This window comes from Falco cherrug, chromosome 2 (genome assembly GCF_023634085.1).
Source record: "Falco cherrug isolate bFalChe1 chromosome 2, bFalChe1.pri, whole genome shotgun sequence".
Classification (NCBI taxonomy): Eukaryota; Metazoa; Chordata; class Aves; order Falconiformes; family Falconidae; genus Falco; species Falco cherrug.
The window spans coordinates 71,768,953-71,796,386 of record NC_073698.1 but is presented as its reverse complement, the minus strand read 5'-3'; the positions used below and the strand labels follow the sequence as shown (position 1 = coordinate 71,796,386).

Sequence of the window (27,434 nt, the reverse complement as noted above, 5' to 3'; positions counted from 1 at the left end):
GGGCTCCTTGAGGTGCACGCAGGGTTTTGTAGCATGTGCATATCGCGTGTGATAAATACAATTTCAATATATACTGCTCCGACCGTCCTTCGAAATAATACTCCAAACTCGGTTATTAAATTATCAGATCTAACGAGGCAATGCCCGTCTTTCAGGCAACATTATGGATCAATGAAGCATTTGTTTTTTTCTATATCCATAGAAAAGCTCTATGAAATTAATCTCCCCACCGAAATCACTATCGGTTCTGTGGCCCGTTGCCACAGAGGGTGCTGCCGCGTGTGCCCCGGTCACGGTCTGCACGGTTTGAATTTTAAACCGGGTCCTTATGAGTGCAAACTTCCATATGGTTTTTTTTGCTATATGCGTTTTTTCAGCAAGGATTTATGATCTCAAACGCGGAGCCGATGTCATACATTGCTCCTCATCGCTCCTGAGTGACTTCGATGGGGACGGAGCCGCGTGTGGACGCCGCTGTGGGAGCGGCCCTGCTGGCGCCCCGGAGCAGCGGAGCATGGAGCGCGGAGCGCCGGCAGCTCCGCACCGCGGCTGCCTCGCCTGGGAGTGTTTAAATCGGGGTTTTTACCAGTGGCTTTGGTTCCCGGCATGAACTATTCATACCTCCGTGCAGGTGACGGTGTAAAATACGTGATCCTTACATTCTTTTACCCATGCGAGCGGCGGGGGCGCCGGCCCGGCGCTGCGGTGCGCGGTGCGCGGTCCGTGCGGCTGCTGGCCCCGGTGGCCGCTCCGGGCCCGCGAAGGGACAGGGCAGGAAAACGGAAAAGAAAAGCTTAAAGCACAGGAGCGGCCCAAGGGGGAGCGCCGCGCTCAGCCCAACTGGCGGTGCCCGGGCCGGACGAAAGGCCGCGGTCGCCCTGGAAGCCGCGGCCCTGCGCCCCCGCCGCGCTGCCCCCCGCGCTCCTGTCACCCGGGTGGGCGACCTCGCCGGGGGGGCCGCATCGTGTGGTCGCCGCCGCCAGGGGGCAGCGCAGCTCCACGCAAGGCCGGCGGCGGGCGGCGGGCGGCGCGGGCAGGGCGCCCCGGAGCGGGCGGTGGCGCCCGCGGGCCGCGGCAGGCCCCGGGCCGGGGTGTGGGCCGGCGGGCTGTGGGGGACCGGGCAGGGCCCCGGGGGGAGCAGCGTGTACCGAAGGGGGCGCCCGGTGGGGCGGCGGGGGAGCCACCGCGTGCCGTGCGGCGCCTTCGGTGCGAGGAGGCCGAGGCGGGTGCTGGCAGCGCCCCTCGGGCGCGGCCAGTCGCTCCCCGCAGCAGCGCCGGGGCCGGTGCGCAGCCCGGCCGGTGAGCGGCAGCGGGTGCCGCCGAACCGGCGCAGTCTGCCGGCTGGGCACAGCTCATGGCACAGCGCGTGTGGAACACGCTGTTTGTAATGCAAAGGTATTGAGTCCCGGGCAAAGGTGCGCTCCCGAGAGCTGTCAGGCATTAGCTGGGTAGCATTCGGGGCCGGATCCCTGCAGGACGCAGCCTTGACCCGTGGGAGCGGAGTTACTACAAGCCACAGGGAAATCTTTGCTGTGGAGGCGGCAGCGTGGCGGTGTCCTCCGCTGTGCGTTTCCTCGGGCGCTGCCTTGCTCTGCGCGCTGACCCTGCCCGTGCGCCCGGCTGCCTCGCTCGGTCGGAAGGAGCCGGCCTACCCAGGGTCTGAGGCGGCCGCATTTTATTGCAATCAAGGAAGTATGTTGGTCGGTTGTTCTCTGTGCTGGTGTTTAGCAAAAGCCAACATAGCCGCTCCATACCGTGATTTCCTTTAATATTTGGGAGAAGCTTTGTGTGGTCCCTCTCTGACACCACTTCTCCCTGCTTCATTAAATACTGTTGCTTATTTGCAGAGATAAATTCAGTTAAGCCAGATCATCCTCTACATGGGACTGAAACAACAGGGCAGGCAAATCGGGCTGTGGTTTTTACCATGCACGCATGGGCACTTACACACTCAGCGCTCATTGGGAAACGCACACCAAGTCCTAACACCGTGACACTGGAAGATGGCCTGTTTCTACAGCAGCCAAAGGCCAGTCTGTCACTGATCAAGCCATTCCTTCTTCTGCCAGAAAAGCTACAGAAAGCTCATGAGGTTGGGTGAAGGTGTGACGTGCTGTGGATATTGACCCAAGCGGTAGGCTCTTCAGAGGCATTCTCTTCTGCCAAAACATTTAACTTCTGACTTCCAGGTGGAGAGGATTGCCTGTTTACTTGAAATCTCCTTTGGCCTCCTAGCTAAGACTCCACAAAAGGCAGAGCGTGGGATTTTGGTGATATAAATTCTTTTTCAACAGAGAGCAGCCTGAATTCATCAGTCACTGCAGGAATCCCTAATCGTCAGCTGACACCGACTCAGCCACTCTCAACACAGAGACTGGATCCGAACAAAGGGGGTAAAAGTCTCATTTCCACTCTCAGTATGTGTAGAGACCACAGTCAAGAGGCATCTACTCAGGCCTGGTGAGACACACGTGAAGTGCTGGGTCTGGCTCCAGGCTCCCCACTATGAGAGAGACATGAACACAGTGGAGAAAGTCCAGCAAAGGACTAAGAAGATTATTAAAGGATTGGAGAATCTCTCCTATGAGGAGAGGCTGAGAGATCTGGGACTGTTCAGCCTGGAGAAGAGAAGGCTTAGGACAAGGGACAGTGGGTGAAAATTGGAAAACATGACATTCCATCTGAACACAAGAAAACATGTTTTTACTTTGAGGGTGGTCAAACACAGGGAACAGGTTTCCCAGAGAGGCTTTGAAATCCCCGTCTGTGGAGATACTCAATATCTGAAAGGGAATGATCCTGGGAAACCCATTGCAGGTGACCCTGCTTGAGTGGGAAGTGGCTGATGTCCAGAGGTGCCCTGCAGCCTCAGCCATCCTGTAAGCCTGTAAGCTATGAAAACAGTGTCATCCTGTGAAACCCTCTGTTACTTTCCCCAAACTATTTCACAACTGTACCTGGTAGTGAAATGATACAACCAACCTTGCTGATGTGAGAGGTATTAGAATCCAATAGACTTTGAAGCATTCGGTGTATTTCTCAATGATAAGGAGGGATATTAAAAGCCTCTTTTTTCCCCCTCATGCATGCCCATTCTACAATGCCATGGACACCCATAAAACATGACCAGTGCCCTGCATTTCACTTATCTGGCAGGCCATGCTGCAGACAGAGCTGCACTTAGGAGCTGGTGTTTTGGGGGGTTGTTTTGCACACTCCAGTGACAAGAGAGAGCTACTTAATGAAGCTTTGTGAAAGGCAGCTGGGGGCAGAGTAACATTGGGAAGGATCGATCAGAGACAGAGTTGGTCCCTTTTTGTGTGACACATGAGACATCAGTGGTGCCTCTGGGAGAGAGAGGCAGGTGACCACTTGCTCTGCCCCAGCAGAATTCCAGCTGGCTGTGAAAATGTTTTTAGCAAGTGAAACTGAGGCTTCTGCATGCTGTTTGTTACGATTTCCAAATCTGCAGGTTCAAAGGTCCAAAAACTTCATCTGAAGTTAATCCTGAGCAGGTTGCTTTCTGCACACGTTCAGTTTAGAAACGAATGGAAGGCTGCATTTTCTGTTTGGCAGCTCATCCTATCTGTTATGGGCAACCTACATTTCAGTCCTATTCCACACATTAGACTAGCAGTTGAGTGAACATTGAGGGTATGCCTGAACACTACTGTCATGGATTTATAGCATGCCCTAAGCTTCAGTGTTTATTCATTCTAGGCACCTTACAGAGGTCCCTACTCTACAATGAGAGCCTTGGGTGCTGGCAGCCCTGTTTTCCCAAAGTGGCTGGCATGAAATTTAAATTATTTTGGACCTGTATTAGACACATTGCCCCATTAGACCAAAGTAATTCTATCTAGAGATACCTCTCCCACCCAAAGGAATGGAGAACATTTCTGACATTTTTCAAGCCATCGTAAATTTATAAATCCTTGGATTAGAGTATTAAAGCAAAGTTTGTCTGTTACGTATAACGACGTCCCTGTCTTTCTGCACCCACGTAAGGGGCTCCATCTTTTTTCCCTAAAGCCACATTGTCTGTCTCCTTACAATTCCCTTCTTTCCTATAGATCCTATCCTCCCTACAGGTTAACCCAGCTGGTCCAGATTTACACAGTTTAAATCCCACCTATGTGGCTGAGTGGAACTGTTGAAAGCCTAGCACTGGTTGGTGAGGAGCACAGGGCAGGGTCAGTGGTGAGGTTCAGGCCTGGCACTGTCCTTGCAGTGCCTTTGCAGGGAAATGTTACGCACAGTTGGGTTTTGACAGTTCACTCACATCTGTTCAGCTTTTCCTGTGACCTGGAAAAGAGAGAATTTCTTTTACAGCTGTGGATAGCAATGCGAAGTCAGAGCGTGGGGTCAAACCTGTTCACAGGTGTTTTTCCCAGGAAGAACTGAGGTTTTATTCACATCCTTGCCAGGTTCAGATGTGCAATCTCCCTGTTCCTGCAGAGTCTACCAAAGTCTCCCCTTGAGATACAAACCATGAAAGCTAAAGGGATTTACTATGTGTCCTGAACTGCTAGTTCAGGGTCTTAGATTCAGGAGGTGGAAGGAGCTACCTAGCAGCAGTCCCTCCTGCATCACACAGTCCACACATTTCCATAGCACTACAAACTGTGACTCTCTGGTTTGCTTTTCTCTTGCTTTGTGAGAATACAGGCTGGTTTTTCTGGGTATCGACAAACGCTACAACAGGTCACCTCCTCCGTGAGTGTTATATCACATAAACAAGTGCCTGCTGTTAATTCACCTTGAATCTGCCCCTGGTTTCTTCTCTTGTTGGCACGGTGTTCTTGGGAGAGATAAGGTTATGGACTAGTGAGATTGGCATTGTGGGCAGAAGGAGATTTGAAATAAAGGTGTCACCCCATCAAAGTTTATAACCTGAAGATCTCTTAGATTTAACATCCTGGGCAAAATTAACAAATTGATTTAACGTACCTATATGGACATAGCGGATACAGATGTGAAATTCACATTTTGCCCACATCTGAGCTGGACCAATTACAGGTTCGCTGCTTTGCAACCACAGACATTATGCTAATAGTATGGGAATGGCAGTGCAAAGAGAGGTATTTGAGGTTTTTCTTAGCAGGCCTAGTGAGAAGCAGATGTATTCAGAAGACAGTCAGTAAACAGAAGAACACTTTGTCTTCCCAGTCTGTGTGCTGACTCAGTGGTGGCAGTCATTGTGTCCTGACGTTCCCAGGTGATTGCCTGTGGATCTTCCAGTTCTCCAGAATTTAACTTAGAAACAGGAAAAATATATAAACTATACTTTTGCACAAAAAGAAATTATAATGGAAAATATGAATAAATGTTCTCTAAACATGTAAGATACTTGTAACTAATGTGTTCAAGTAGATGTCACTAAATACTGGTGATAGATGCTTACATTTTCTGTGTGAACTTAGGGTTTTTTTGCTGCATACACTTGAGCATCAACTCAGAAAATGTCTGAAATGGCATTTTATGATCCTATCTTATGAAATACCTTAATTTCTTCAAAATGGATGAATTTACTGGTTAGTATTTTAGCTAGCTAGAGTAGCAGTTATATCTTTATTTGAAAAATAATGGGTCATTTAGGTAGCATTCTATATGACCTTGAAGGACTTAGTCCTCCTGTTTAGTGATTCAGCTGCATCTTTTCTGTAAGTAGCTGTGACACTGCACAGTGCACTCCATGTGAGGACTGGGAACACCTTTTATGATACAGTTGAGCAAAAAACCAACTTACTCTGTATTCTGAAGCATCTAAGTAAGAAAACATTTTGTGGAGAAAAACCATAATGATCCAGTTTCATACATATGATTCATGAAGATTAATCAGGCTTAAACTAGAGCATATGAGTTCTGCATCAGTATTCAAGGGTTTATGCATATGCTACTGTACATGTAATTCCTTCATAACAGGAAGGAGAGAAAAACCTTGGAAGGAACAACATTGAACTAAGATGGAAGGATCAATGCTGATAAATTCTTTTTTAAGTATATATTCAAATGTTCATAATGTGTGGAAGGTGAGTGTACTCATGGACAATACAGGAATATAGTAACCTAATGTACTTAGTGATGCTAAGGACAGAGTATTTGAAGTATAGAAATCAGTTAAATACACAAAAGATGTACCAAAATCTATTTGGCAGTACATCTCTGAATTTTATTGTACATACATATGTATGTATCTCTCTCTCTCATATTTAGGTTATAAGCTATAAATCTTTATGGCTATTGATACATGTCTGTACATATCAAATCTACCTGTCAACTGGGTTTTGGCTGTATAATTGCTAAGATAAGATTGGATTAGCATGTTTTAAGCTGTTGTCATGAACTCTGGTCTTTTTTGGCTGCTATAGTTTCCGTATTTACTGCATTTCTCTGTGGTGTTTATGTGTGCACTGGGCATACTGACAGAACTCATTATTTCTGTTCCTGATCAACACAGGTAACTGTCAAAGATACCAACAGATACTAGCTTTCATTTTCATGGAATTCCATATAAATTTTGAAGTCACCCAGTAATGATTCATTATAATAATTAGCTGCTGCTACAAAAAAATACATTAATGCATACCATTTGGAAAGCTGTAGACACAACTTACATTTATTTTAGGATTCGCAATATACTGATTTTCAGGCTGAATTTATTGGCAAGGGTTAGGTGGGAATAAATGTTCTTGGTAGTTCCAAATCCCATTAAATGTGACTTCTGTTATATAGATTCAAGTACTATAATTAATAAAATTTCAAGAAAAGATTTTTTAAATTGTTTGATCTATAATTAACACTTACAGAAATTGGACAGGGCTATTAAAAAAAAAGAAAAAAAACATCTAAATGCCTTGTTTTGGAAAAGATATTGATGGAGATTTCACAATGATGTATATATAATACTATGGGATGCTAAATATTAACGATTGAAATATAGAAGTATATATATACCACACCAGTGCAGGTGATGCCAGTCCTACAGCTTTGTGTGAACTTTGTCAGTATCAGTGCAGTAGAATTCAGAAAGATAAAAATAATAACATATATTATGTATAACAGTCAACAAGCCAGATCTTCATGTAGTATAAATTGACTAAGTGAAGAGCAGTGGAACTACACACATACCTCAGCTGAGGTTATGCCTCCAGTGTGACCCAGTAATTATGGTTCAGTCAAGGAGTGTTTGAATCTGAAGAATGAGATTTAGCACAAATATTAAGTAGGGGCATTTTTTTTTCTTTTTGGTAAATAATCTATTAAATGAAAAATGCAGGCGGCTTGCTCACAAAACAACTGCAAAGTAGGCTAAAATGTGCCCATTTGTATTAGTCAATGGAAAAAAAGTAAAGTAAAAAAACAGAAATACTGAGCACCTTGGCTTCAATATTTCTAAAAAAGTCAATAGGATGGAAGAGGAGGATATCATTGCAGAAACAGTTAAGAACAGCTGTGAGGAATCATCATACAACCTGTGCTTTGGATATTCCCTTTGGCTGCGAGAAACGCAGATTAACTCTTTGCTATGGGCAGCCATTATCTTTTTGGAAACAGGGAATTTTATGGATTCTCTTTGTTCTCTCCTCATAAACTGTTCCATTTTTACAGAACTGAGTGTTCAGTAGGCCAGCTGTCAGTGGAGATGAATACCTGTGTGCCAGCCCTTGCCAAGGAAAGCTTTGCCTGGAGGGAAGGAAAGCACCCTACTTCCAAGCTGCATATTTAGGGTGTAGCAGATTCAAGTTCAGTCCCAGGTGCAGAGTGTTTTCCTTGACTACTTGTTCTGTAGTTTTTGAAGGAAGCAAATGAACTGGAGGGATAGCAAGGCACCCTCTTTCCAGGTCCCCAGGCTGCACACTTCCTGTGTCCTTCTTTAAAGCCCACAACTCCATTGGCTGCACATTTTGGAGAAACAGGAGTGCTTGCATAAATGAGCTAAGCTGGATTTATCACTACGCCTTTCACCTTCAGCAACTGAAAACCAGTGGATTAGTTTCAAATCTAGGGCTGTGTGCTTGAAGGGATCTGGATTGTGTACAAGAAACTTTACCTGCTTGTCTAAACACATCACTTGTGGATGCAGAGAGCGAATACCCATGTTAAATTTTAGCAGCCAAGGAGTGGGAACGGTCAATGAACATAGCATCTCAGGTGCACAGAAGAGGATCAAAAGAATAGCTTCAAAGAGAAAAAATGTGACTTAAATAAAATATGACTGCTGGAATGGTTGCAGTTTGATCTACTGGTGTTTTCCCAGCTTACTAAAAAGAACAAAACAAGAGCCATCAAATGTTAATCAGATGTTATTTGTGTGGAGAGCGCTGGGGCAGAATCCTGGGTATGCTCAAGACAGCAGGGGGGAATGGGTTTCAAGTGAATAATACAAAAAAAGAGAACTTAAGCATGTCAGTTAGTTTTCCACTCTAAATGTGTTCCATCATTAAGTGCTATTTCATTGAAATCAGATTTATAGTGCTTTTATCGCATCTTTTTGAGTTCCAGCATCTACACCACAGAAGAGTAAATTACCCGTCCTGGAACTACCAACACCCCAGTAGCTAAGGCTTTCACCCAGACAGGTGAACCAGGTTCAAGACCTTTCTGTAAACACTGGACTCAAGTATTAGTCTCTTAATGTAATGATAAACCCAATATTCTGGCAGCTGACTATTAACTGTGTGTCTTATTTTAGGGATGACCAACTTGGGGTGCCCAAGGCTTATAGAGCACTTGCAGTGGCAGACCAAGTCGGTGAGAGCTGTGGTTTCTCAGCAGCTCTGACTGCAAGGCAGTGCAGTCTCAAGTAATGTGCACAGGATTTCAAGCCATGAATTTTAATCCTTGCTCTGCCACTAATTCACTGTGTAGCTCTAGGCAAGTCCCTATCTCTTCAGCTGTAAAATGGGAATAATAATAATAATCGTTTCCTATCTTTCGGCAGCGATAAATTCATCTGTGTTCTTGAGGCATGCAAATACTACAGTGATGAGTGGCCCAGAAAATGCCATGAAAAATGAATAATTCCATATTTACTTCAGGCTTTGGGTGTGCAGTAAATAAGGCACTTCTAACTGGCTGGTGAAGGTTACTATTCTAAGTAGCTGCTTATTCAGTAGGTGCTGTGTAATCGGTACCTCCTTACCCAGTGTAATGAATGAAAAAGGGTTCTTGGGGAAAAAACAGGGAGGCAAAGACGTTTCTAGAAAAATCTTAATACCGGTTTACAGGAAAGCAGAGTTAGGATTTCATTGTCCATTTAGTTTCTAGCATTCTTCAACACTAAAGCACTTGATTTTGGCAGCTATCATAATGTCCTTCTAAGACAGTTGTCCTCTATGCAGGTTCATGATTAGGTCTGTAACCTGCACCCTTCCTGCCATAAGAGGTTTACTCAAAAACAGTATTTTGACTGTGTATGTGTATCCATTCTTCATGTGCAATTATTTCTGTCTGAAATCCAGGAAAACCAAATCTGTCCTCTTTTTATTATTTTTTTTTAAAGTCTGTTCTGATCACACTGTCACATTCCCATTCTCGTATTGCATTTTTCTGGGTTCTCAGATTAGTTGCGGGGCAGATGATCTGTTCCATTTGTTATAGACTCTCTGTTTACAAATAAAATTTCCCCAAAAGGCTCCTCTTCTAACAAATAAGACTTTTGCTATTGAAAATAGCAAGGAAAAACATGTACATAGTGGTATGCTAACACTTCAATTCAAACTTTATAAGAGTAGTAGGAGCATGTTTATCCTGCAATTTAACTGCTTATTAGACCATTGCTATCACATCTGTTAAAAGCATGTGCAATCCACAAAACAAGCTGCCAAATGTCCCTTTACAATTACATTGTTCAGAGATCTGTATTGTCATTCTCTATTTTGTATTTGTGTATACGATGTGTCAGTGCAGCAGTCCCCTGACAGGACTCATTTGAGTATAGTTGGAGTCATGTTTACTTTTCTGCACACAAGGAGATCTAAGCTCTGCTGAGACAGATTATGCACAGATTTGTTGATCTAATCTCCACCCCATTTGGTGATGCTAGTTTTAAAATTAGGACATATCAAATTAGAATCGTGATATTTGAAGTAGTCTTGACATAAAAGGGAATCATCCACTGCATAGTACTCACAGCCTTTCAATGTGTCTAATAAAGGAGCATGTTTTATTGTCATCTAACATGACACATTTCTAGACATTTACTTGATATTCTTATCTGTGCTGAGATCTGTTTGAGATAATAAGAATCTGTTGCATAAAACAAAGCACAGAATATTATAAAACTATAGCATTTTTTTGTGCTACTTACATTGAGAACCTTTATGAGCAAGTATTTTGGAGCAAATTATTTCCAGATATGTCTCTTTATAGGCCCTGACCTTATGAACTGCACACATGATTCATTCTGGGCATGTGAATTCGTTGCAACTGAACCCATATGCAAAGTTATCACAGTGATTAACTCAGTATAAAAATGTTTGCAACACTCTGTCTTTTAGGGTTTTACTTTTCACTTTACAAATGGTGCTACCAGCTATGAGCAGGATACAAACAATAGGCACAGAATTATTGTCAGGGATGGCTGTTACCTCTAGTCACTTATGAATTAAACATCTGCTGTCTCACACCAAAACCGTTATAAAAATAGTTTGCATATGAAAAGAATTACTGTAAAAGAGATTTCAGTGAAGAAATCTTCAGCTTGTTGTGAACACAGCAGCCTTGCTGCTCAGTAGAAGTTTGCCAGAAGTACATCACCCTTTGGATTGTTGTCTGACAGAATCTGATGGCCTAAATTTCATCTAGTATCTTTTGCTTAATGTTTCTCATTGGCTAGTTTTACATCCTCAGAGGCACCTAGATATTAGAAAACATAGGAAAGTAAGTAGAATGTGGATTATCCAAATGTGAGTTTTCATGTAGGCTGCCCCATAGAAGAGAAGCTGATCAAAAATGTCTGTCCCTTTTTCTTTAACCACTGATGAGGTCACTGGAAAAAAGTCTCCTACCATGATCTTCCACAAAAACCGTGGTCACTAAAATAACGCTGCTATTGAGAGGTAGGAGATTAACAGAATTGCAACAAGCAGAATTTCTGCAGGGACCACGCTAAGTATAAAGAATTCAGTGCTAGAATATATTGAAATGATTGTAACCTGGTTGTACTTGGAGTGAAATGTAAAACTCTCATCTTCCTGGAATAGCACCCTGATGCTTGTAATCAAAACCAATTTGAAACAGTGATGTCTGTTTCTTGGTGTCAGGGAAAGAGATTAAGGGGAAGGAGAGATCACTGTCATCTTTCATATCACAGAATGTACTTTGAAAAGCTCAAATGGAGGAAGAATGTACCATCTACCCCCACTCCAGGACCAGTTGTAATGTAGAGATGTGAGCCAGCACCACAAGCAAAGTTATAATAAGAATGATGCCTAAATTCAACAAAATCTGTGGCGGCAAGCAGCAACTATGCAATTGTGGCTTATGTAACCCAGCTCTGACTGCACGCAGGTTTACATTTTAAAGACAATAATTTGCTGTGGAAAGGAGCTGATGCTGTGAGTTTTGCTGTGGAAATGTTTTTGTTGAGATTCATGGAGAGAGCTGAGCATGTTTGGAAGGCCAGACTCAGGTGACAGCATGGAAACCTGAGCAATGCTCCATATAATATAAAACGTCTGAATCTTTCAGAAGATTTCCTATCTTTTATTAGAAAAAAAATAACAAAGCCTTCCCTGCCATTCTCTCTATTGTATGTAGGCACTCCATGATATTGGTAAATTTGCTAATGCGGGTAATTTCATTTCAGTCTTATTTTTAATTATTATTTTCATCCCAAACTTTCCTTGTGTCTATTTCCCCAGTGGCTAAAAGATTAATGATTAACCTTCCATTAGGGAGAAGCAGGAGGAACAGGAAGATGGCTTCAGCATTATTTATTTATTATTCTTTTTCTTAGCCGGAAATTGAATTATCTACTCCCCGTTAAAGACACTTCTAATGAAAATGTCAGTTACCATGAACTAACAGTTCTTTAATAGTAGCAGTACACAACAGCTGGCTAGTAGAGCAGAATAGGAGAGGTAAAAAAGAAAAGCCAGATGTAGAACTGTGCACATTCACACATGGAAATAGATAAGCACCTTACAAGAACACATGAAGTAATCCTCAGTGCACCCTGCAATGTAGTCAAATATTTCTCAGTGACATGCCTGAGGGACAGGACACCATCTGGAAGGACCTGGACAAACTTGAGAAGTAGGCTCATGTGAACCTCATGAGGCTTAACAAGGCCAAGTGCAAGGTCCTGCACATGGGTCAGGGCAGTCCCCAGTATCAGTACTGGCTGGGGGATTAAGGAATTGAGAGAAAAGGACTTGGGGTTACTGGTGGATGAAAAGCCGGGCATGAGCAGGCAATGTGTGCTCACAGCCCAGAAAGCCAACCGCATCCTGGGGTGGCCAGCAGGTCGAGGGAGGTGATTCTGCCCCTCTGCTCTGCTCTGGTGAGACCCCACCTGCAGTGCTGCATCCAGCTCTGCGGCCCCCAGCGCAGGAAAAACACGGACCTGTTGGAGCAGGACCAGAGAAGGGCCACAAAAGTGATCAGAGAGCTGGAAGACCTCTTCTGTGAGGAAAGGCTGAGAGAGTTGGGGCTGTTTAGCCTGGAGAAGAGAAGGCTCCAGGGTGACCTGATTGCGGCCTTTCAGTATTGAAAGGGGTCTTATAAGAAAGATGGGGACAAACTTCTTAGCAGCACCTGTTGTGATAGAACAAGCGGTAATGGTTTTACTAAATGAGGGTAGGTTCAGACTAGCTATAATGACGAGATTTTTTACAATGAGGGTAGTGAAACACTGGCACAGGTTGCCCAGGATGTGGCAGATGCTCCATGCCTGGAAGCATTCCAGGTCAGGTTGGATGGGGCTTTGAGCAACCTGGTCTAGTTGAAGATGCCCCTGCTCATCACAGGAGGGTTGGACTAGATGACCTTTAAAGGTCCCTTCCAATTCATTGTATGATTCTGTGATTCTATAGGAAGGAAATATTAACAAGGATAGCTGTGCCATTTGATAGGGCACAAAATTTAAATTGTCTGTCCTAGTAGTTAGATAAATGCTTTTCTTGGTAAAATCTTCTGAATATACTAGTGAATATATGACATAAAACCTCTAGAATATCCCATGTTGCTCATGTTATAAAGTTTTCCTATTACCTAATTTTAAGGAAAATTACCTAGATCCCATATCAGATGGTACATCAGAGTCTTCAAAGATCATTGGGGTTCTCCGCAGTTCGGGCTAACCAACTTATTATGGTAGTTGGTAGATGCTGCTATCCAGCACCACAGTATGGTGGGGTTCTTTCAAAAGGAGGAACAAAGTAAATTTGTCCATCCATTGAATTCATTAGCAAAATGGCTCTCGTACCCATGCTAAGCCATCATTCAGTCTCTTCTGTGTTGGCTTTCAAGAAGTCTGGACTTACGCAGATTTTTTTGGTCTCTCCTAACTCTCTAAGCTGCACAGATGAAATAGACTTGCACGCAATTCTCTTTCAGTTGGGATATCACCAGCTCCCTGTGCTCTCTTATCCCAGCTCCCTGCGCAGGAGCCACCGGAGTGCTCAAGCAGTTCCCTTTCTTCTCGCCTGAGTTTTCTGTATCTTCATACCTCAGCACCCTTCTAATCACTGAAGCTTTAGGCAGCAGCTCAGGTCTGAGTTACAGCTCAGAGGTGGGGTGCAGCAGAGGAGTTGTGCCCTGGCATTCAATACTTTTTAGAGAACGAGAAGAGAAGATTTAGGGCCCCCAGATTCAGCAATGCACCCCATAGCGTTACACAGGCTCACAGCTTTCTGGGCTTAGGGGACAGTATTAGGACACCTGTCAGTATGCTCCGGGGTATTCTTTGACTATCAACAGATGAAGTCACATCAAATTTAAAAATGGTGCCACCCTCATGTGGATAAAGTCCTAAATACTCTGGGTTTATCATAGTCGATATCACAGTTTATCACAGTTTTAGCACAGCTGATGGGAATCTCAAATGCTTTTATTCATCTGCAAGCATCCATAGGAGATACTTCCTAAGGGAAATTTTTTCCTAAAGCTAGCCAGCCCTTGGCATAAGAAGGATGACTACAACACGTGAGGGGTGTTTGTGTGTGTGGGGGCACACACATCCCTGTGTCATGCATTTTATTGCGGGCTGCGACTGCATTGCACTCCCATTCCTGGTCTATCAACCATCCTCCAAGGTGGGAAAATCAAAACTATTCATCTTCCACCCTGGCCAAACCCCCAGAAGAGGGCACGCTGTATGCCTGAGAAGGTGCAGCATCTGGCACGTCTGCTGTGCCTGATGGAGCTCCTGAGCTCCCAGCGGGCGGTGCAGCTTGCCATAACCTCCAGAGTAGGCATGTTTGTATGAGACACAATCTGGCTCATAGTTTCATATAATCCCCTTAATTTAGCAGAAAAATAAAGAGTAAGTTGTTTCTTAGAACAATGTTTTCTTTTCCTAATGATTATTGCTTTTTAATTATTGTTCTAAGTGAATTGTATGCATAAGTGTCAATGAAAACAGATTAGAAAGAAATATGACTAAAAAAATTGATTTATGTTACAAGAGCTAGATTAATCTTTCCAGGAGGGAAACTGGAAAAGGCACCAGATCATATCACACTGAAATGCAGAAGCTGTCAGCTCCATCAGTTCCTCTTTCAGTCTAACATCAATTATAGTGGACTTGTAGCAATTTCATTTAATACTGAAAGGATTCTGTTAAGGAGGGAATGAAGGTTGACAAAGTATGTGTTTTATTCAATTTGCTACCATTTTAAAGAATGAGGTTTTAAGCTTTCTGAAAGTTATTAGATTGTATGCATTGAATGAAAAGCAAGAAAATTTGTAAAGCATAACATGGCGTTGATTTCTAAAGCGAGAAGGAAATTCGGTCTAAAGTTCAGTGAACTACGGCTTATTTTCATTATAGACATCTACTGAGAGATTCTGTGAAGGTTTAAAACTGCTGGTAAACGTACAGACACCTAGTGAAAAGGCAGATCTGTACAGTTACAAGCGCAGGAACGGGAACACTTTATCAGCCCAAAACATACTATTCAGTGATTCCCCATCGAAATTTAGAGAAGGTGAGTAAGAACAGGGCAAGTACTTACAAGGCCACCACAAGTGAGGGCAGGTCCCTTGTGCCTAGCAGCAAGGAAGGTCTGGGAAGGCTGCAGGAGGGTCTGGCCTCACAGTCCCTCCCACTGTGGAACCAGTCCCTTCTGGGTCTCCATCACATTCCCACTCTGCCTGAGTCCACAGGCTGAAATTTTAAGGGGCTTGGAAGGGTGAAAGGAAAAAAAAAAATTGGCAGGTGGTTTGGGAGTACTGAGAAACTTTCTGGTGGTAGAGGAATTAGTGTCTCTTTTGCTCAAGGGCCAAAATTGCATTCCCTGGCACCCGGCACCTGGCTCTGTGGGAAGTTAACTCCTCCGTAACTCCCAGGTTCCAGGAATCTGCACTGTAGAGTTAAAAGTTAATCTATATTTAATCATACATACTAAATCTATAATCAAGAGTTATGCATTCCAAAATGAAGGATATTACTATGTCTGAAATACTGTAAATGGATGTCTAATTGACTTATTTTGTCTAAAGCACTGTTGAACGTGGAGATGCTTTCGATAGGGGAAAATACCACTTATGTTTCCTAGAAGTTAAAACAAATTACTGGGTGTTAGGAGACTAACATTCTTTTCCCTATCTGCCAGGGAAACTTTATAACAAGGATTCATATCACGACATTGATAAATGATTTAATTCCATAGAGTTTGCCCCATATTCCTCAAGTGGGATTTTTAAATGGAGATGATTAACCTCTCCTCTCTGAGGTTTCAGATGCCCAAATTTTACATTGTCTAATATATGTCTATGTCTAATATATGTCTAAAATATGTCTAATATATACACAACACTTCAGAACTTTGAAAGAAAAACAACAAATATAGCTAAAAATTATATTAGAGCTTTTTAGCCAGTTTGCATACATAGTACAACTTATAAAGATGATGATGAACAAAGCCAGGCAATTTGGAGGTTCTAGTGGATGAATACACACCGAATGAATATGAATAAATAAGGGGGCATGAATGGACATTTTCTGTTGTTGTTTACTGGTGATAGAAAAGAATTCCAGTCTTACCCAAATCTTTATAAAATTCTTGATAAGCTGAGGTGTTGAAACATGTGCTTTGGATTTCAGCAGTCTTTTTTTCAGTCTTAAGTATGTCACAATATTTTAAAATAAACATGGAGGGAATTTTGAAACATGCCACGAATAAAATACCTAAACCATTTCATTCTTAAAAAGTCAATGTTTTCTTTTTTAGCAAAGTCAAAAGGAGAGCTGAGAGTATTCCAGTGTCACTGGATGTTCATTTTGCATTTAAAAAAAATAATGTTTTAGGCACTAAAGTTCCACCCAGTCCTGTTAAAAGAACTGAATTAGAATAAAGCACAACTGCAACAGATGGCGGATGTTCCAGTATATTCAAGACAGTTTAAGTGTACATATTCACATCTCAAAAACCTGTAAAATAAAAATGGTGTTAGTTCTTCTGATTCATTTTTAAAGCAAAGAACATTTCCATGTTTTCCAATTCATAGCACACTTCCAATTTTTCATAGACTGCCATGACTATTTAACTACACTTTACAGTTCTCTCACACTCATGCTTGACGTGAAGTAAGGAAAATTCAGAGATGCATACACTCTGTTACCAGCTTGTTTCTCTTTTAAATCAAAACTTCTGATGTTTAAAGAAGAGCTGTGGATAAGAGAAAGTACATTTTGAGGCTATGATATAATGCACTTAAAGGTCCCAAAGGCAATATTCTTAACATCTACAACCAACTCTGAAATATAACCTAGGAATGTAAATGTTAGGGCTGGGCTCTTAAATTCAAGTTTCTTAATGCACTGTGGGCTGACAGCCTTTGAATTTATAAAGACTTCCTATCTAAACAACCAAAAGAGCTAAATATCACTTAGAATAATTATTTTGATCCGTACTTACAAAGCAGTAGCAACCTATGAGAAAGTATTACCATGCATGTATCCAGGTATCCAGGTGATTGTTTCCTCTGATCGTACATGCTTTCATCATCTTAAAACTGATCTTCCATGCACAAGCTGGAGACTAGTTTTGTGTGTACAAGTGTGTGTCAGGGGGATTCCTAACCCTATTTTGTACTTGCATATAACAATATACACACTCACGAGGCTTAGAATGGATCAAGAAATTGTTCTTCCTCATGATATTTTTTCAGATAACTGAAATACTTGTGTATTTCATGGAAAGACCTCCTCTCCATTTTTTTTAGAAAATTATATTTAAAACAAAATTAAATGAAGTATTTGTTTTCTGTGGATGCCTACAAAATCAGATAAATGATCCTTGGAAACCCTAACTCCTTTGAAGACCAAGGGCACCTTAAATTTTGGCAGTGAAAGTACCTGAGGAGTACCTAATGGGCCCTGTCAAATAGATGTGCTCATGGCATGGCTGTTCCACAGCAGCACCGAGCCCACCAGAGAGCATGTTCGCGACACCTACTGTCATTCAAAACTGTCATCATGTTGGGTCAGGGTGACCTCTGCATTTTGTAGTACAGGTCACTGAGCGACACACACAGTGCCCACCAGGATGCCAGGATGAAAACACAAGGCTCCCTTCTGCCTCCATGTAACTTTGCATGGAACACATAAATCCTTCTGTGGAGAGTTGGCCTCCTTAGTCATGAGCCTTTCAGAAGTGGCATCAACTACTCTTCATGATTTTTTTTTTCACCCAAACTATTAACTTTCATTTTGAAAATACTTAAAAGAATAAGAAGAAATTGAAGAGGCTGAGAGGGCAGGCTTCGTTTTAAGTCCTCATTTCTCCTTCCACTGAAGCTGAAATGCACTCCAGTATACATCGAAGCTGCACAATCCTTGTATTGAGAGCTAAATCTCATGTCTTTTATAATATGGATACACTTGTCGAACACATATTGTGGTCCATAAAAGTGTGAAGATGTAAAGAGGTTTATTTCTACAGGATTTTATGACCGCTAACCACACCTGAAATTTTTTCTTCCTGAAAAAAGGCACATATTTTACAACAGCCCTCTAATAGCTCAAGAGGGTTAGAAGGGACACTGGCAAACTTCGTATCACCCTGGTGTACATGCAAGTGCTTTAGGGGATCAAAGAACGGAAATTAAAAATATGCTACTGAATGAATTTCTGAAGGAAGAGAAGCAAAATCAGTGATTTATTTGTGGAGAGTGCAGTAATGAAAACCATAGGACAGTTTAAGATCTGAAAATTATTTCACTGCTGGGTCACAGTAGACCAGAAGCATGTATTTCTGATCACACTGAGCATATACATTCCCATACCGAATCAAGCCAAAGCGCATCTAGGTTGCCTTCCTGCCTCTGATGATGGGCAGTAGCACAACTTTGGGAGGAGCATATGAAACAGGACAGACAGAAAGCAATTCTTCCCCAGATATAACGTTTCTGTTTCAAGCAGTCTGAGGTTTATGGACTTCCTTAGCCAGAGGGTGCATTCACAACATTGATTTTAATAGCCATTGATAGAGCTCCTTTTCATGCATTTGTCTAATGGATTTTTGAGCCCATTTATAACTTTGACCTCCACAGCTTCCTCTGGCAATGAGCTTCACAATTTAATTATGCATTGTGTGAAAAAGGACTTCATATTGCTTGCTTTAAACCAACCACCTGATCATCTGAGTGCTCCTTTGTTTTTTATAGTGTGAGCGATAACAAATAATCAGTTAGCCAGTCTATGACTTCATACACATCTATCATCTCTCTCCTCCCTCAACTGCTTTGCAGACATAAGACTTTCAGCCTAAGTAGCTTTCTTCTTACCAATGCTATTTTGTACTTCTAATCATCCCTGTAGCTCTTTCCTATACCTTTATCTAGCTCTCAAGCTCTTTGAGATGGAAGACAACAGCACAAAATTTGCAGGATGTGGGTAGGCTGCAGATTTCTGCAATACTGTACTGATCCTGCTTTGTTCTGGGCACTTGCTTACCTTTGCGACATCTGCTGAGCATGGAGCTTGGACCTTCACTGAAATATCTGCAGTGACTCTGAGATCTTTACTCAAAGGATAATGACAAATTTATGCACTGCTGTTGTGTGTGTTTTGATAGCTTTCCCGATGTCTATTATTTTTTATATTTGGAAACCGAATGCATTAAAAAGAAAAAAAAAAGAAATTATGTGGACTGAAATAAATACAACCTACTGGATCTGAATAGAACGAGACACCTTGAAGAATATAAGTTATTTAAAATGTGAGTAAACAGGAGTCAACATCTTGACATATTCTCAATTCAACCTTCCTACCTCGCTTTTTTAATGCCAACAATCGGGTTTGTGGACTTGCTAATTCACTGGCATGTGTCTGAGCAATGCTAAACTTCCCAGATCTGGCTGATGTCAAAAGGAGTCAAGACTGGCTGGCTCTCATGGAATTGGAAACTACAAAAAAGTATTGTTCTGGTAACTGTTTATACTACGTGACATTGTCACTTCCATACTATTTGTGGAGCTTGATGCTGGGAAAAAAGGAATTTCTAGAGAGGTTATGAAAGATCAAGGATGCTATAATGTCATCAGAATTACATGTAACTTGGGCATCAGCATTACATAAAAGCATATTGAATGCTTACTTAACATAACATTTGAATAAATCATGTTTAAAATCATGTTCACTGAAACATTTATTTCAGCTAGAGCCAAATAGTTTAAGCTTCTCATACATAAACATTTTTGGCATTATTTATGAAAACTTGGATTGCATCCACTTAATTTATACTTTAAAAAATAAGAGATAGCTGTGTGAATCTTGTATTTATAGCAGAAACCTCCATCGTCTGCTGCTTACTGAGGTTTCAGCAGATCTACAATGGTAATTCAATAACCGTGTCTATAATATCCTGGGAGCTTTAAACACAGCTTCCCATTTTTGCATTTGGCATTTCAGTCTGTACTTTCTTACTTTTCTTGATAGGCTTCTAGGTACTAAAAATAATTCGCTAGTGCCTATCATGCTGTGTGACAATGATGCCCTTGAACACCTAACCTGGCTGGCATGGGCTGAACCTCCTAGGAAAAGGGAAAGGGAATTTTATTGACTCATTCGTGCGGGTTCCTCACTGCTTCTGAAGTTTCTGGAGGGAGGGCTTGCAAGATGGATTGAGCAATCTTGAGGTAAAAGCCCAGAAGCAGCTTCCAGGGAGGGAGACTTACACTGAGGTTTTGCATCTAGCTGTTAACTGCCAATAGTTATTGCACCTAAGCCATGGTGTATGGGCTTAATTTGGTCTCTATTGTGTATGCTGGGTCAACCAACAAAAGTATTTTCTTCACTTCAAAATGAAAAAGGCTCAGACATAATGAGGTGTGCATTCTCCAAGCCTGTGGAGAAAGAGTTTAGCATCATGTTTTTTTTTCCTTCTGTTTGCAAACGGTTTGTGTGAGGTGTAAGGAGTTTTTTCCAGAATGGAAAAAGAAAGTATTTTTTCTCAATAGTGTCATTCCATGTTCAGATGCTTTCAGAATCTGAAATATCTCACTTTCTTATTGTTAGCATTATCTTCCAAGCCATAAATATTAGCCTTTGTATCTATATTTTCATGCTGAATCATTTTTTAGATGCATAACATCGAGAGTACTTGTTAAACATTCTGTGATTCACTAGCATTGCTTTGTGTTCTGGCCTTAATCCAGAAACGGCAATTGCATTTCACTTTCCTTAAGACTATATTCAAATGAGTATGATATTTAACTTAATTTTTGCTTTTACATGATCTTGTAGGATTTAAAGGTGTGACAGAAAGTGATGATTGTTGCTTATAATTTAACATACATTTATTTAAAAGATTCCAGCAATTCCAGAAATATAGTATCAACCCAGCAGCTTTCCTGTTTCTTTGCTGTCCACTTACCATTAGCAGGGATATCCTTCATGGAGCTCCAACCTAAAGACGTATAGGACATCTTGGTCTGATAAGCTTTTGGAGGCAATATACTTAATGTACTGAAACAGATCTAGCCTTCCTTGCCATTAAAGCCCCATGGATGGGATTTATTTTATGCAATATTACATACCCAGAAGTTAGATGTCTAGCTAGATATAGGCTATGTTCATAGTTAGGTACTTCTAGAGGGTGATTCATCTGCGCTATTTTGCCTTTTTCAGCCTTTGGAGTTCCTTTCAGTCTTTGGACTTGGTTCCCCACCCCCCTCACTGATTACTAAAGTAGCCCATGATAACTGGGTCAGACATACACATTTAATCCTTGATGCTTGCATCAGCAAGGAGAAATCCCAACCTGAGACATTCTGAGCTGTGATATCATCCAGAAATTTGTGGGCTTTAAAAAAACTCACAAAGTTCTTATTTTGCAATTCGGGAAAGTCCTAACATTCTAATATGGGTTGTTCATGGTATGGTTTTCTGTATTATATTGAGTGAGACTTCAAGAAAGTTGGGGGGAAGAAAAGGGGAAAAGATGAGTTACTATTTTTGTTACTTTAATAAACCTAAATGCAAAACATTAGCTCTTTCTAGCAACAAAAACTCCACCAGCAGCAATACTGAAACCATATGCCCTCCATTTGATTTACCATCAACGACTGCCTGGCTGCACACAGAGCCTCTCTGCTTAATAGTGGCTCTAGGCAAGAGCATGTATAATATTCAAAGCAGTTTTGTTCTTTTATTAAAGTTGTGATAAGGATGCAAAGCATTTTAATGGGAATAATCAATTATATAATAGTATTCATATACAACAAAGTGCTTTTAATATAAGTACTTTTAATGTGGTGCTTTTGTGATGGGGGAATTACTTTTGTAATACTTTCAGAAGCGTGTCTTCTGTTGGTGCCAGGCAGACAGCAGCAGTAGGAGACTTCTGTAAGAGATGAACTCCATTTACTCCCCATTCAGAAGAAGGCATTTTTCAATGCAGAGACCAAAGGATTTTACCACTGTGCTGAATAAGAGAATTTCAACATCAAGATGTGTCTACATTTTTGTAAGAGAAGAAAAAAATGGAGTGCATTACCAGTCTGAATAAAAGCTCATTGTAGATACTTCAACATTTAAAAGATTAAGTTTGATTATTTCCTGTTACACTTGCCTAATTGTTTTCCTGATCTCCCCTTGCTGTTATCATCTCTTTTAAAAAAAAAAAAAAAAGCTAAGTTATTTCTATCCTACCATTGGCATTTTTGCTGATAGACGTCAAAAGTTATAAACACAACATGGCCATAAAAGATGTTTTTGCACTGTTTTGAAAATTGTTATAAAAATCTTAACAGAAACTGTTAGTAAGTGCAAGTTTCTTTTTATTTTATGGGTGTGGATATATTTAGGTAAGGGGATTGAAACCAGACACTTTTTCAATCTATATTGTACATGTTCATTTAGAAGTGGTGCCCTCTTCCACCCATAGCTAATTTGTTATCAATCCATGCCAGCTGTCATGGTTACAGGGTGAGCTGCATCTGTCTGTCAGGTGTCATTGGCTACCTTTGGCAGCACAGCCCTAAAGGGAGATGAAGGCTGAGGACGCTCCCTGACTCTCTATCCAGCCTCTGCAAACGTAGAGCGCTGGCTCCAGCACCTTGCAGCAAGTGGCCATGGACACTTCAGAAAAGAGCCCAGCCATCTTGTCATCTCAATATTGCCCACGTGACTCTACCCTTATGAGATATGTGACTATCATCAGAGGATATATTTGGGTCAGTGTTGAGGCTTCAGATGCCCCTTCTGTGCTCTTTCTCCTCTCCTCTTTCCCTTGCTGAGCTCAAGAAAGTATCCCAGGCCTACACTGAGTCACAGCGGGCCAGACAACTGAGAAGTGTGGACACTAGACAAAAATGTGCTTGAGAATGTTCAATCAAGCCACAAAATAGCATGCTCAGGTGTGGTTGAAGGCATGTAATGCTATCAGCTCTAGATCCAGAAAAATATGGCTTGTGAATCCTGATGCCTAGAACTATTGAAAGAACATAAGATATTGTGAAGTTTGGAGTAAGATTCATATGAAGATAGGATGTAGGTGTTTACATGAGAACTGGTTGCTCCCATTATGTCAACAGAGATCTAGTCAACTCGGTTAATGGAGCCTATGTATAGAAAGCTGGGGATCCTTCTCTTGGATGGAATCTGACCCAAGAGGCTCAGCCCAGTTCCCATATGCAAGCATCCCAAGCCACTGGGATGCTCCAAGGGATCCCCCTCAGACTCCAGTTACCCCTCCATTAGAGCGTGGGTATCACGTCGGTCCTGTGTTGTAACTGACAGCTCTGTGTAGTGTCTCAAGTAACTCAGGGCATCTTGAATGGACTAGATGGTGGCATCTAACTCAAGCCCTAACAGTTCTGTTTTAGGTGGCTGGCTATTTCAAGGGAATCTGAGACTTAAGAGGTCCCACATCTCCCTAGCCAGTGCACTGGGGACTCGGGCACTCACAACACTCAGTGGTTAACATCCTTTAGCCAGTGCATATTTAATGTACAACCACTCCAGGAACAGGGACCAAACCCAGGATCTACCTTTCCCGTGTAAGTGGAGCTTAATGCATTCAAACTCAGGATCATTTACCCCATGCTTTTAGTTGCTTCTCTTTAACTTCTCTAAGCAGACAGGTAAAGTAATGCACAGAGACATAAATCAGATTTTAGGATACAAATCAATACTTACTATGGAGTGTCCTTTACATTCATCACGCCTTCTCAGAAACAACTTCGCTAAAACTTGTATGTTATTGCTGATTACAACAAAGCCAACACATTTCAGACAACATCTCCTCTTGCTCTCCCTTGAATTAGTAGCACTATTTTAGAAGAGTCCTTTGTTCCCACATGTTCTGAAACAGTCCAAAAAAAATCCAGGAAAAAAATCTCTCTTTTTTCTAGTTAAAAATGCAAAAGGTATTGTGCAAATTCACGTGGATTTCAATTGAAAAAGCTCAAAAATATAGACTTAAGCTTCATTTTGATTTTCAAAATGTCTTTTTCATATGAACCTCAATGTTTAAACACAAATAAAAGTATTCAAAAATCCAGAGAGAAAGTATTTCATTTTACATTGAATACACTGCATTAGACATCAATGCATTGTTTTAGTTTGGATTATAAACAAATAATAAAATACCTGAATTGGATAATGTTCATCTGGATCAATTAGAAACCTTTTTTGAAAATTATTCACAAGCTTATCAAAATAATGTTGTTGCATTGTGTTTTTCACAAAAGGAGTGATTACTTTTTTCTTTTTTCATTTCTTGGCAACAGAGCCACGGATCTATAATTAAAAACCCACTTCGAAAATTTCCAAAAGACTATTACAATCTTGTCATATCAGGGGTTGAATAAATCAATTTATAGAATTTTTTTCCCCCATTCCTAGATTCTACAATGATGGCCTGAAAATCTCCAAGGTTGCAAACTATGGTTTATTTTGTCAATGGACACTGGGTGTGCAAATGATATTCTCTCTTTCTCTCTTTTTAGGAATGCAGTTGAAGAAAACAAAAAACTATATGCAATTTATGACACAAGGTGAGTAACAAAAAGTACTTAAAAAACATTATTATCTGTAAATGGAATGTTAACCCTTTACCATGTTAGAAATTATTATTAAGTTTTAATTGAAAATATTGATTTTCCTGAGCCACAAAGTAATCTTTAAACTAAGGCACAATGACAAGTATTTTAGATCATCATACACAAAATTCTGTAACTACCTAATAATGATTCCCCTTTATTTATAGTAATTTCCCTTCATATACAGTGCATGTGACAAAGAAATATAGTTACACGACCAGCTTAATTTACATGTTATTCCATAGATGCAGTATGACCCATGATCCTGATCCATATATTAGGAGCTTAAGCGTGGCTGCTTTGATGCCAGTGTTTGGGGAATGAGAGCAAAGGGTTAGCTGGCACAGCCTCGAGAAAAGAGTATGCATTTAAAAAGAGGCACTTCCACCAGCAGAGTGCCGTGTCTTGGCAGTGCAGGGCTGTGGATACAGCCTCTGTATAAACACACTTCCACATTATGAAGCCTTTCCTTTCCCCTCATCCTTTATGGACTGTTTCCTCTTAAGGGCACTCCTTAGCGTAAGTAAAAAACCCACTCAAAGGATAAGAGCAAGACATACATCAGACTTTCACTTTATTCTACCCATAGCTTTTTCTTTGTTACCCTGGACTATTACTTCCAGAATTCTTCCTAATCTTAGCAAATCAAGAGTGATGAGAAATCATTTCACTGCACTTTCTTTTCATTGCTTATCCTGTTTTATATGGGAGTGTTTGCATATATAAATGGCTTTCTTCCCTCCCAGTGTTTATCTTTCTACTTTTCCACTGATAAAATTCAAAGGGACATTCGGATGAAAATGTCAGGAACCAGCATCTCTCGGTGTTTTAGCTAGTCCTTATACAGATGCATCAGTTAGGATCCTGACTTAATCTTTCTTTAAATATATCTAATACTAAACATAAACAATTCAAACAACTCGTGCTTGTCTTCTTCACTCTGTATAATCTCCTGCACAATGAGGCTTGGGTCTTGATGTGGAATTCTGGCTGCTGTAGTGAAAAATTGCATAAACAATAATTATCACAAATGCGATTCATGACGTTGATAAATTCAAAACCACAAATAAATGGGCTATATCCTTCTATTTTCATCTAACCTTAAAAGAAAAAGGTAACTGCTGCATACTGGTTTGTAAGGAATAATGTGCTCCTGACAAAGGGATTTAGATTAAAACACTCAAGCAGAAACTCTCAGAAAAGAAGTCCTGTGCAAAATAGCTCTTCCTCAACTGCAGTTACAGTAAACAAAAAAAATAATCTTAACTGTTACTTGTCTTGTGGGTGTCAGAGTCTTCTCCCAAGTAACAAGTGATGGGACAAGAGGAAACAGCCTCAAGTTGCATCAGGGGAGGTTTAGATTGGATATTAGGAAAAATTTCTTCACCAAAAGGGCTGTCAAGCATTGGAACAGGCTGCCCAGGGAAGTGGCTGAGTCACCATCCCTGGAGGTATTTAAAAGACATGTAGATGTGGTGCTTAGGGACATGGTTTAGTGGTGGACTTGGTAGTGCTGGGTTAACAAATGGTTGTACTCAATGGTTTTAAAGGTCTTTTCCAACCTAAACGATTCTATGAATCATCAGGACAGAGACTTAAAAAATAGTACTTCTAAAGCACCACAGGCTTCTCTAATGTATTTGTGTTATTCCAGTGCATAATCATTAATTTTTATGATGAAAAAATGTGAGTTATAAAGAGCCTTGATTATTTCTTCCTCTGCCAAAGTGTCAATGGATTTTTATTTTGATGTGTCTGACTCATTGTGTGCATAATCCAGAGGTTTTGCTGCATGGGGAATGGAATATTGCAGGAATACTCTTTTAAATTCATTCAGATAATGCAAATTTTTGTTCTATTTTCTTGAATATTAAGAAAAATAACCAGATGAAAATCAAACAGCAGTTCAGAACAATTTGGGTCAGGCCTCTTATTAAAGGCAAATTTGTCCCCATTGCTGGTATTGATTAATACCTTATTCTCTGCGTGGCCTACTGAAACATTCAGATCTCCACATCAGAACTGTTGACATAACAACATTAATATTTCTGTATAATTAAATGAAAACCATAAAATTATGCAACCAGAGCAAACAGGTTCATGCAACACTGTTTGCAATCTGCCTGACAGAAATGGGGACAACGAGTACAAACTCATTGTCAGTTATAAGCTCAGCATAAACTGTTGAGTATTACTCAACATCAGCATATAGTACATGCACTTTCTGATAAATATACATAGTAGATAAATATAATATTTTTTTCCTCACATATGTCCAACAACCACTGCTCATTATCTAAACAGGCAAAACACAACGTATGAAACTGCCAACGTGCAGAGTATTCCCTAAGCCCCGATGCCACATATCTACTCCCCAGCATCCTCCTGTCACTCTAAAACTCTGCTTTAGCCGAGACACTGTAGGGCAGAAAGTAAGAAAATTGAGCCTTCTGAAGAAAACATTAATATTTCTGTTGAACGATATTTTGGCAAAAATGGTCCTGAACTCCGATTTCATATAGTAAAAAAGAAGTCAGGCTTGGGGGGAAAAAGGGAAAGAAAAAAAAAAAAGAGTTGAAAATTTCTTGTGGATTTTTTCCCAGCCAGTTTTATTAATTACACCTTCTCAGCAGGTTAAACCAGCAGGCTATTAAAATTGCTGGAAGGCAGAATAGGTAAGCAGCAGCATGGGTCTCAGCCTAGTAAGATTAATGCCC

General features: G+C 41.0%; 1 protein-coding gene across 1 annotated transcript in view; it reads left to right on the top strand.

Annotated features, from left to right (window-relative positions):
* GABRB3 (gamma-aminobutyric acid type A receptor subunit beta3) overlaps positions 1–27,434 on the top strand; it is a 199,960-nt gene that overhangs the window by 52,200 nt on the left and 120,326 nt on the right. The window contains exon 2 of the mRNA XM_055702724.1: positions 24,625–24,672. Within this exon, the coding sequence (XP_055558699.1) occupies positions 24,625–24,672 (48 nt within the window). The remainder of the gene's footprint in view (positions 1–24,624; positions 24,673–27,434) is intronic.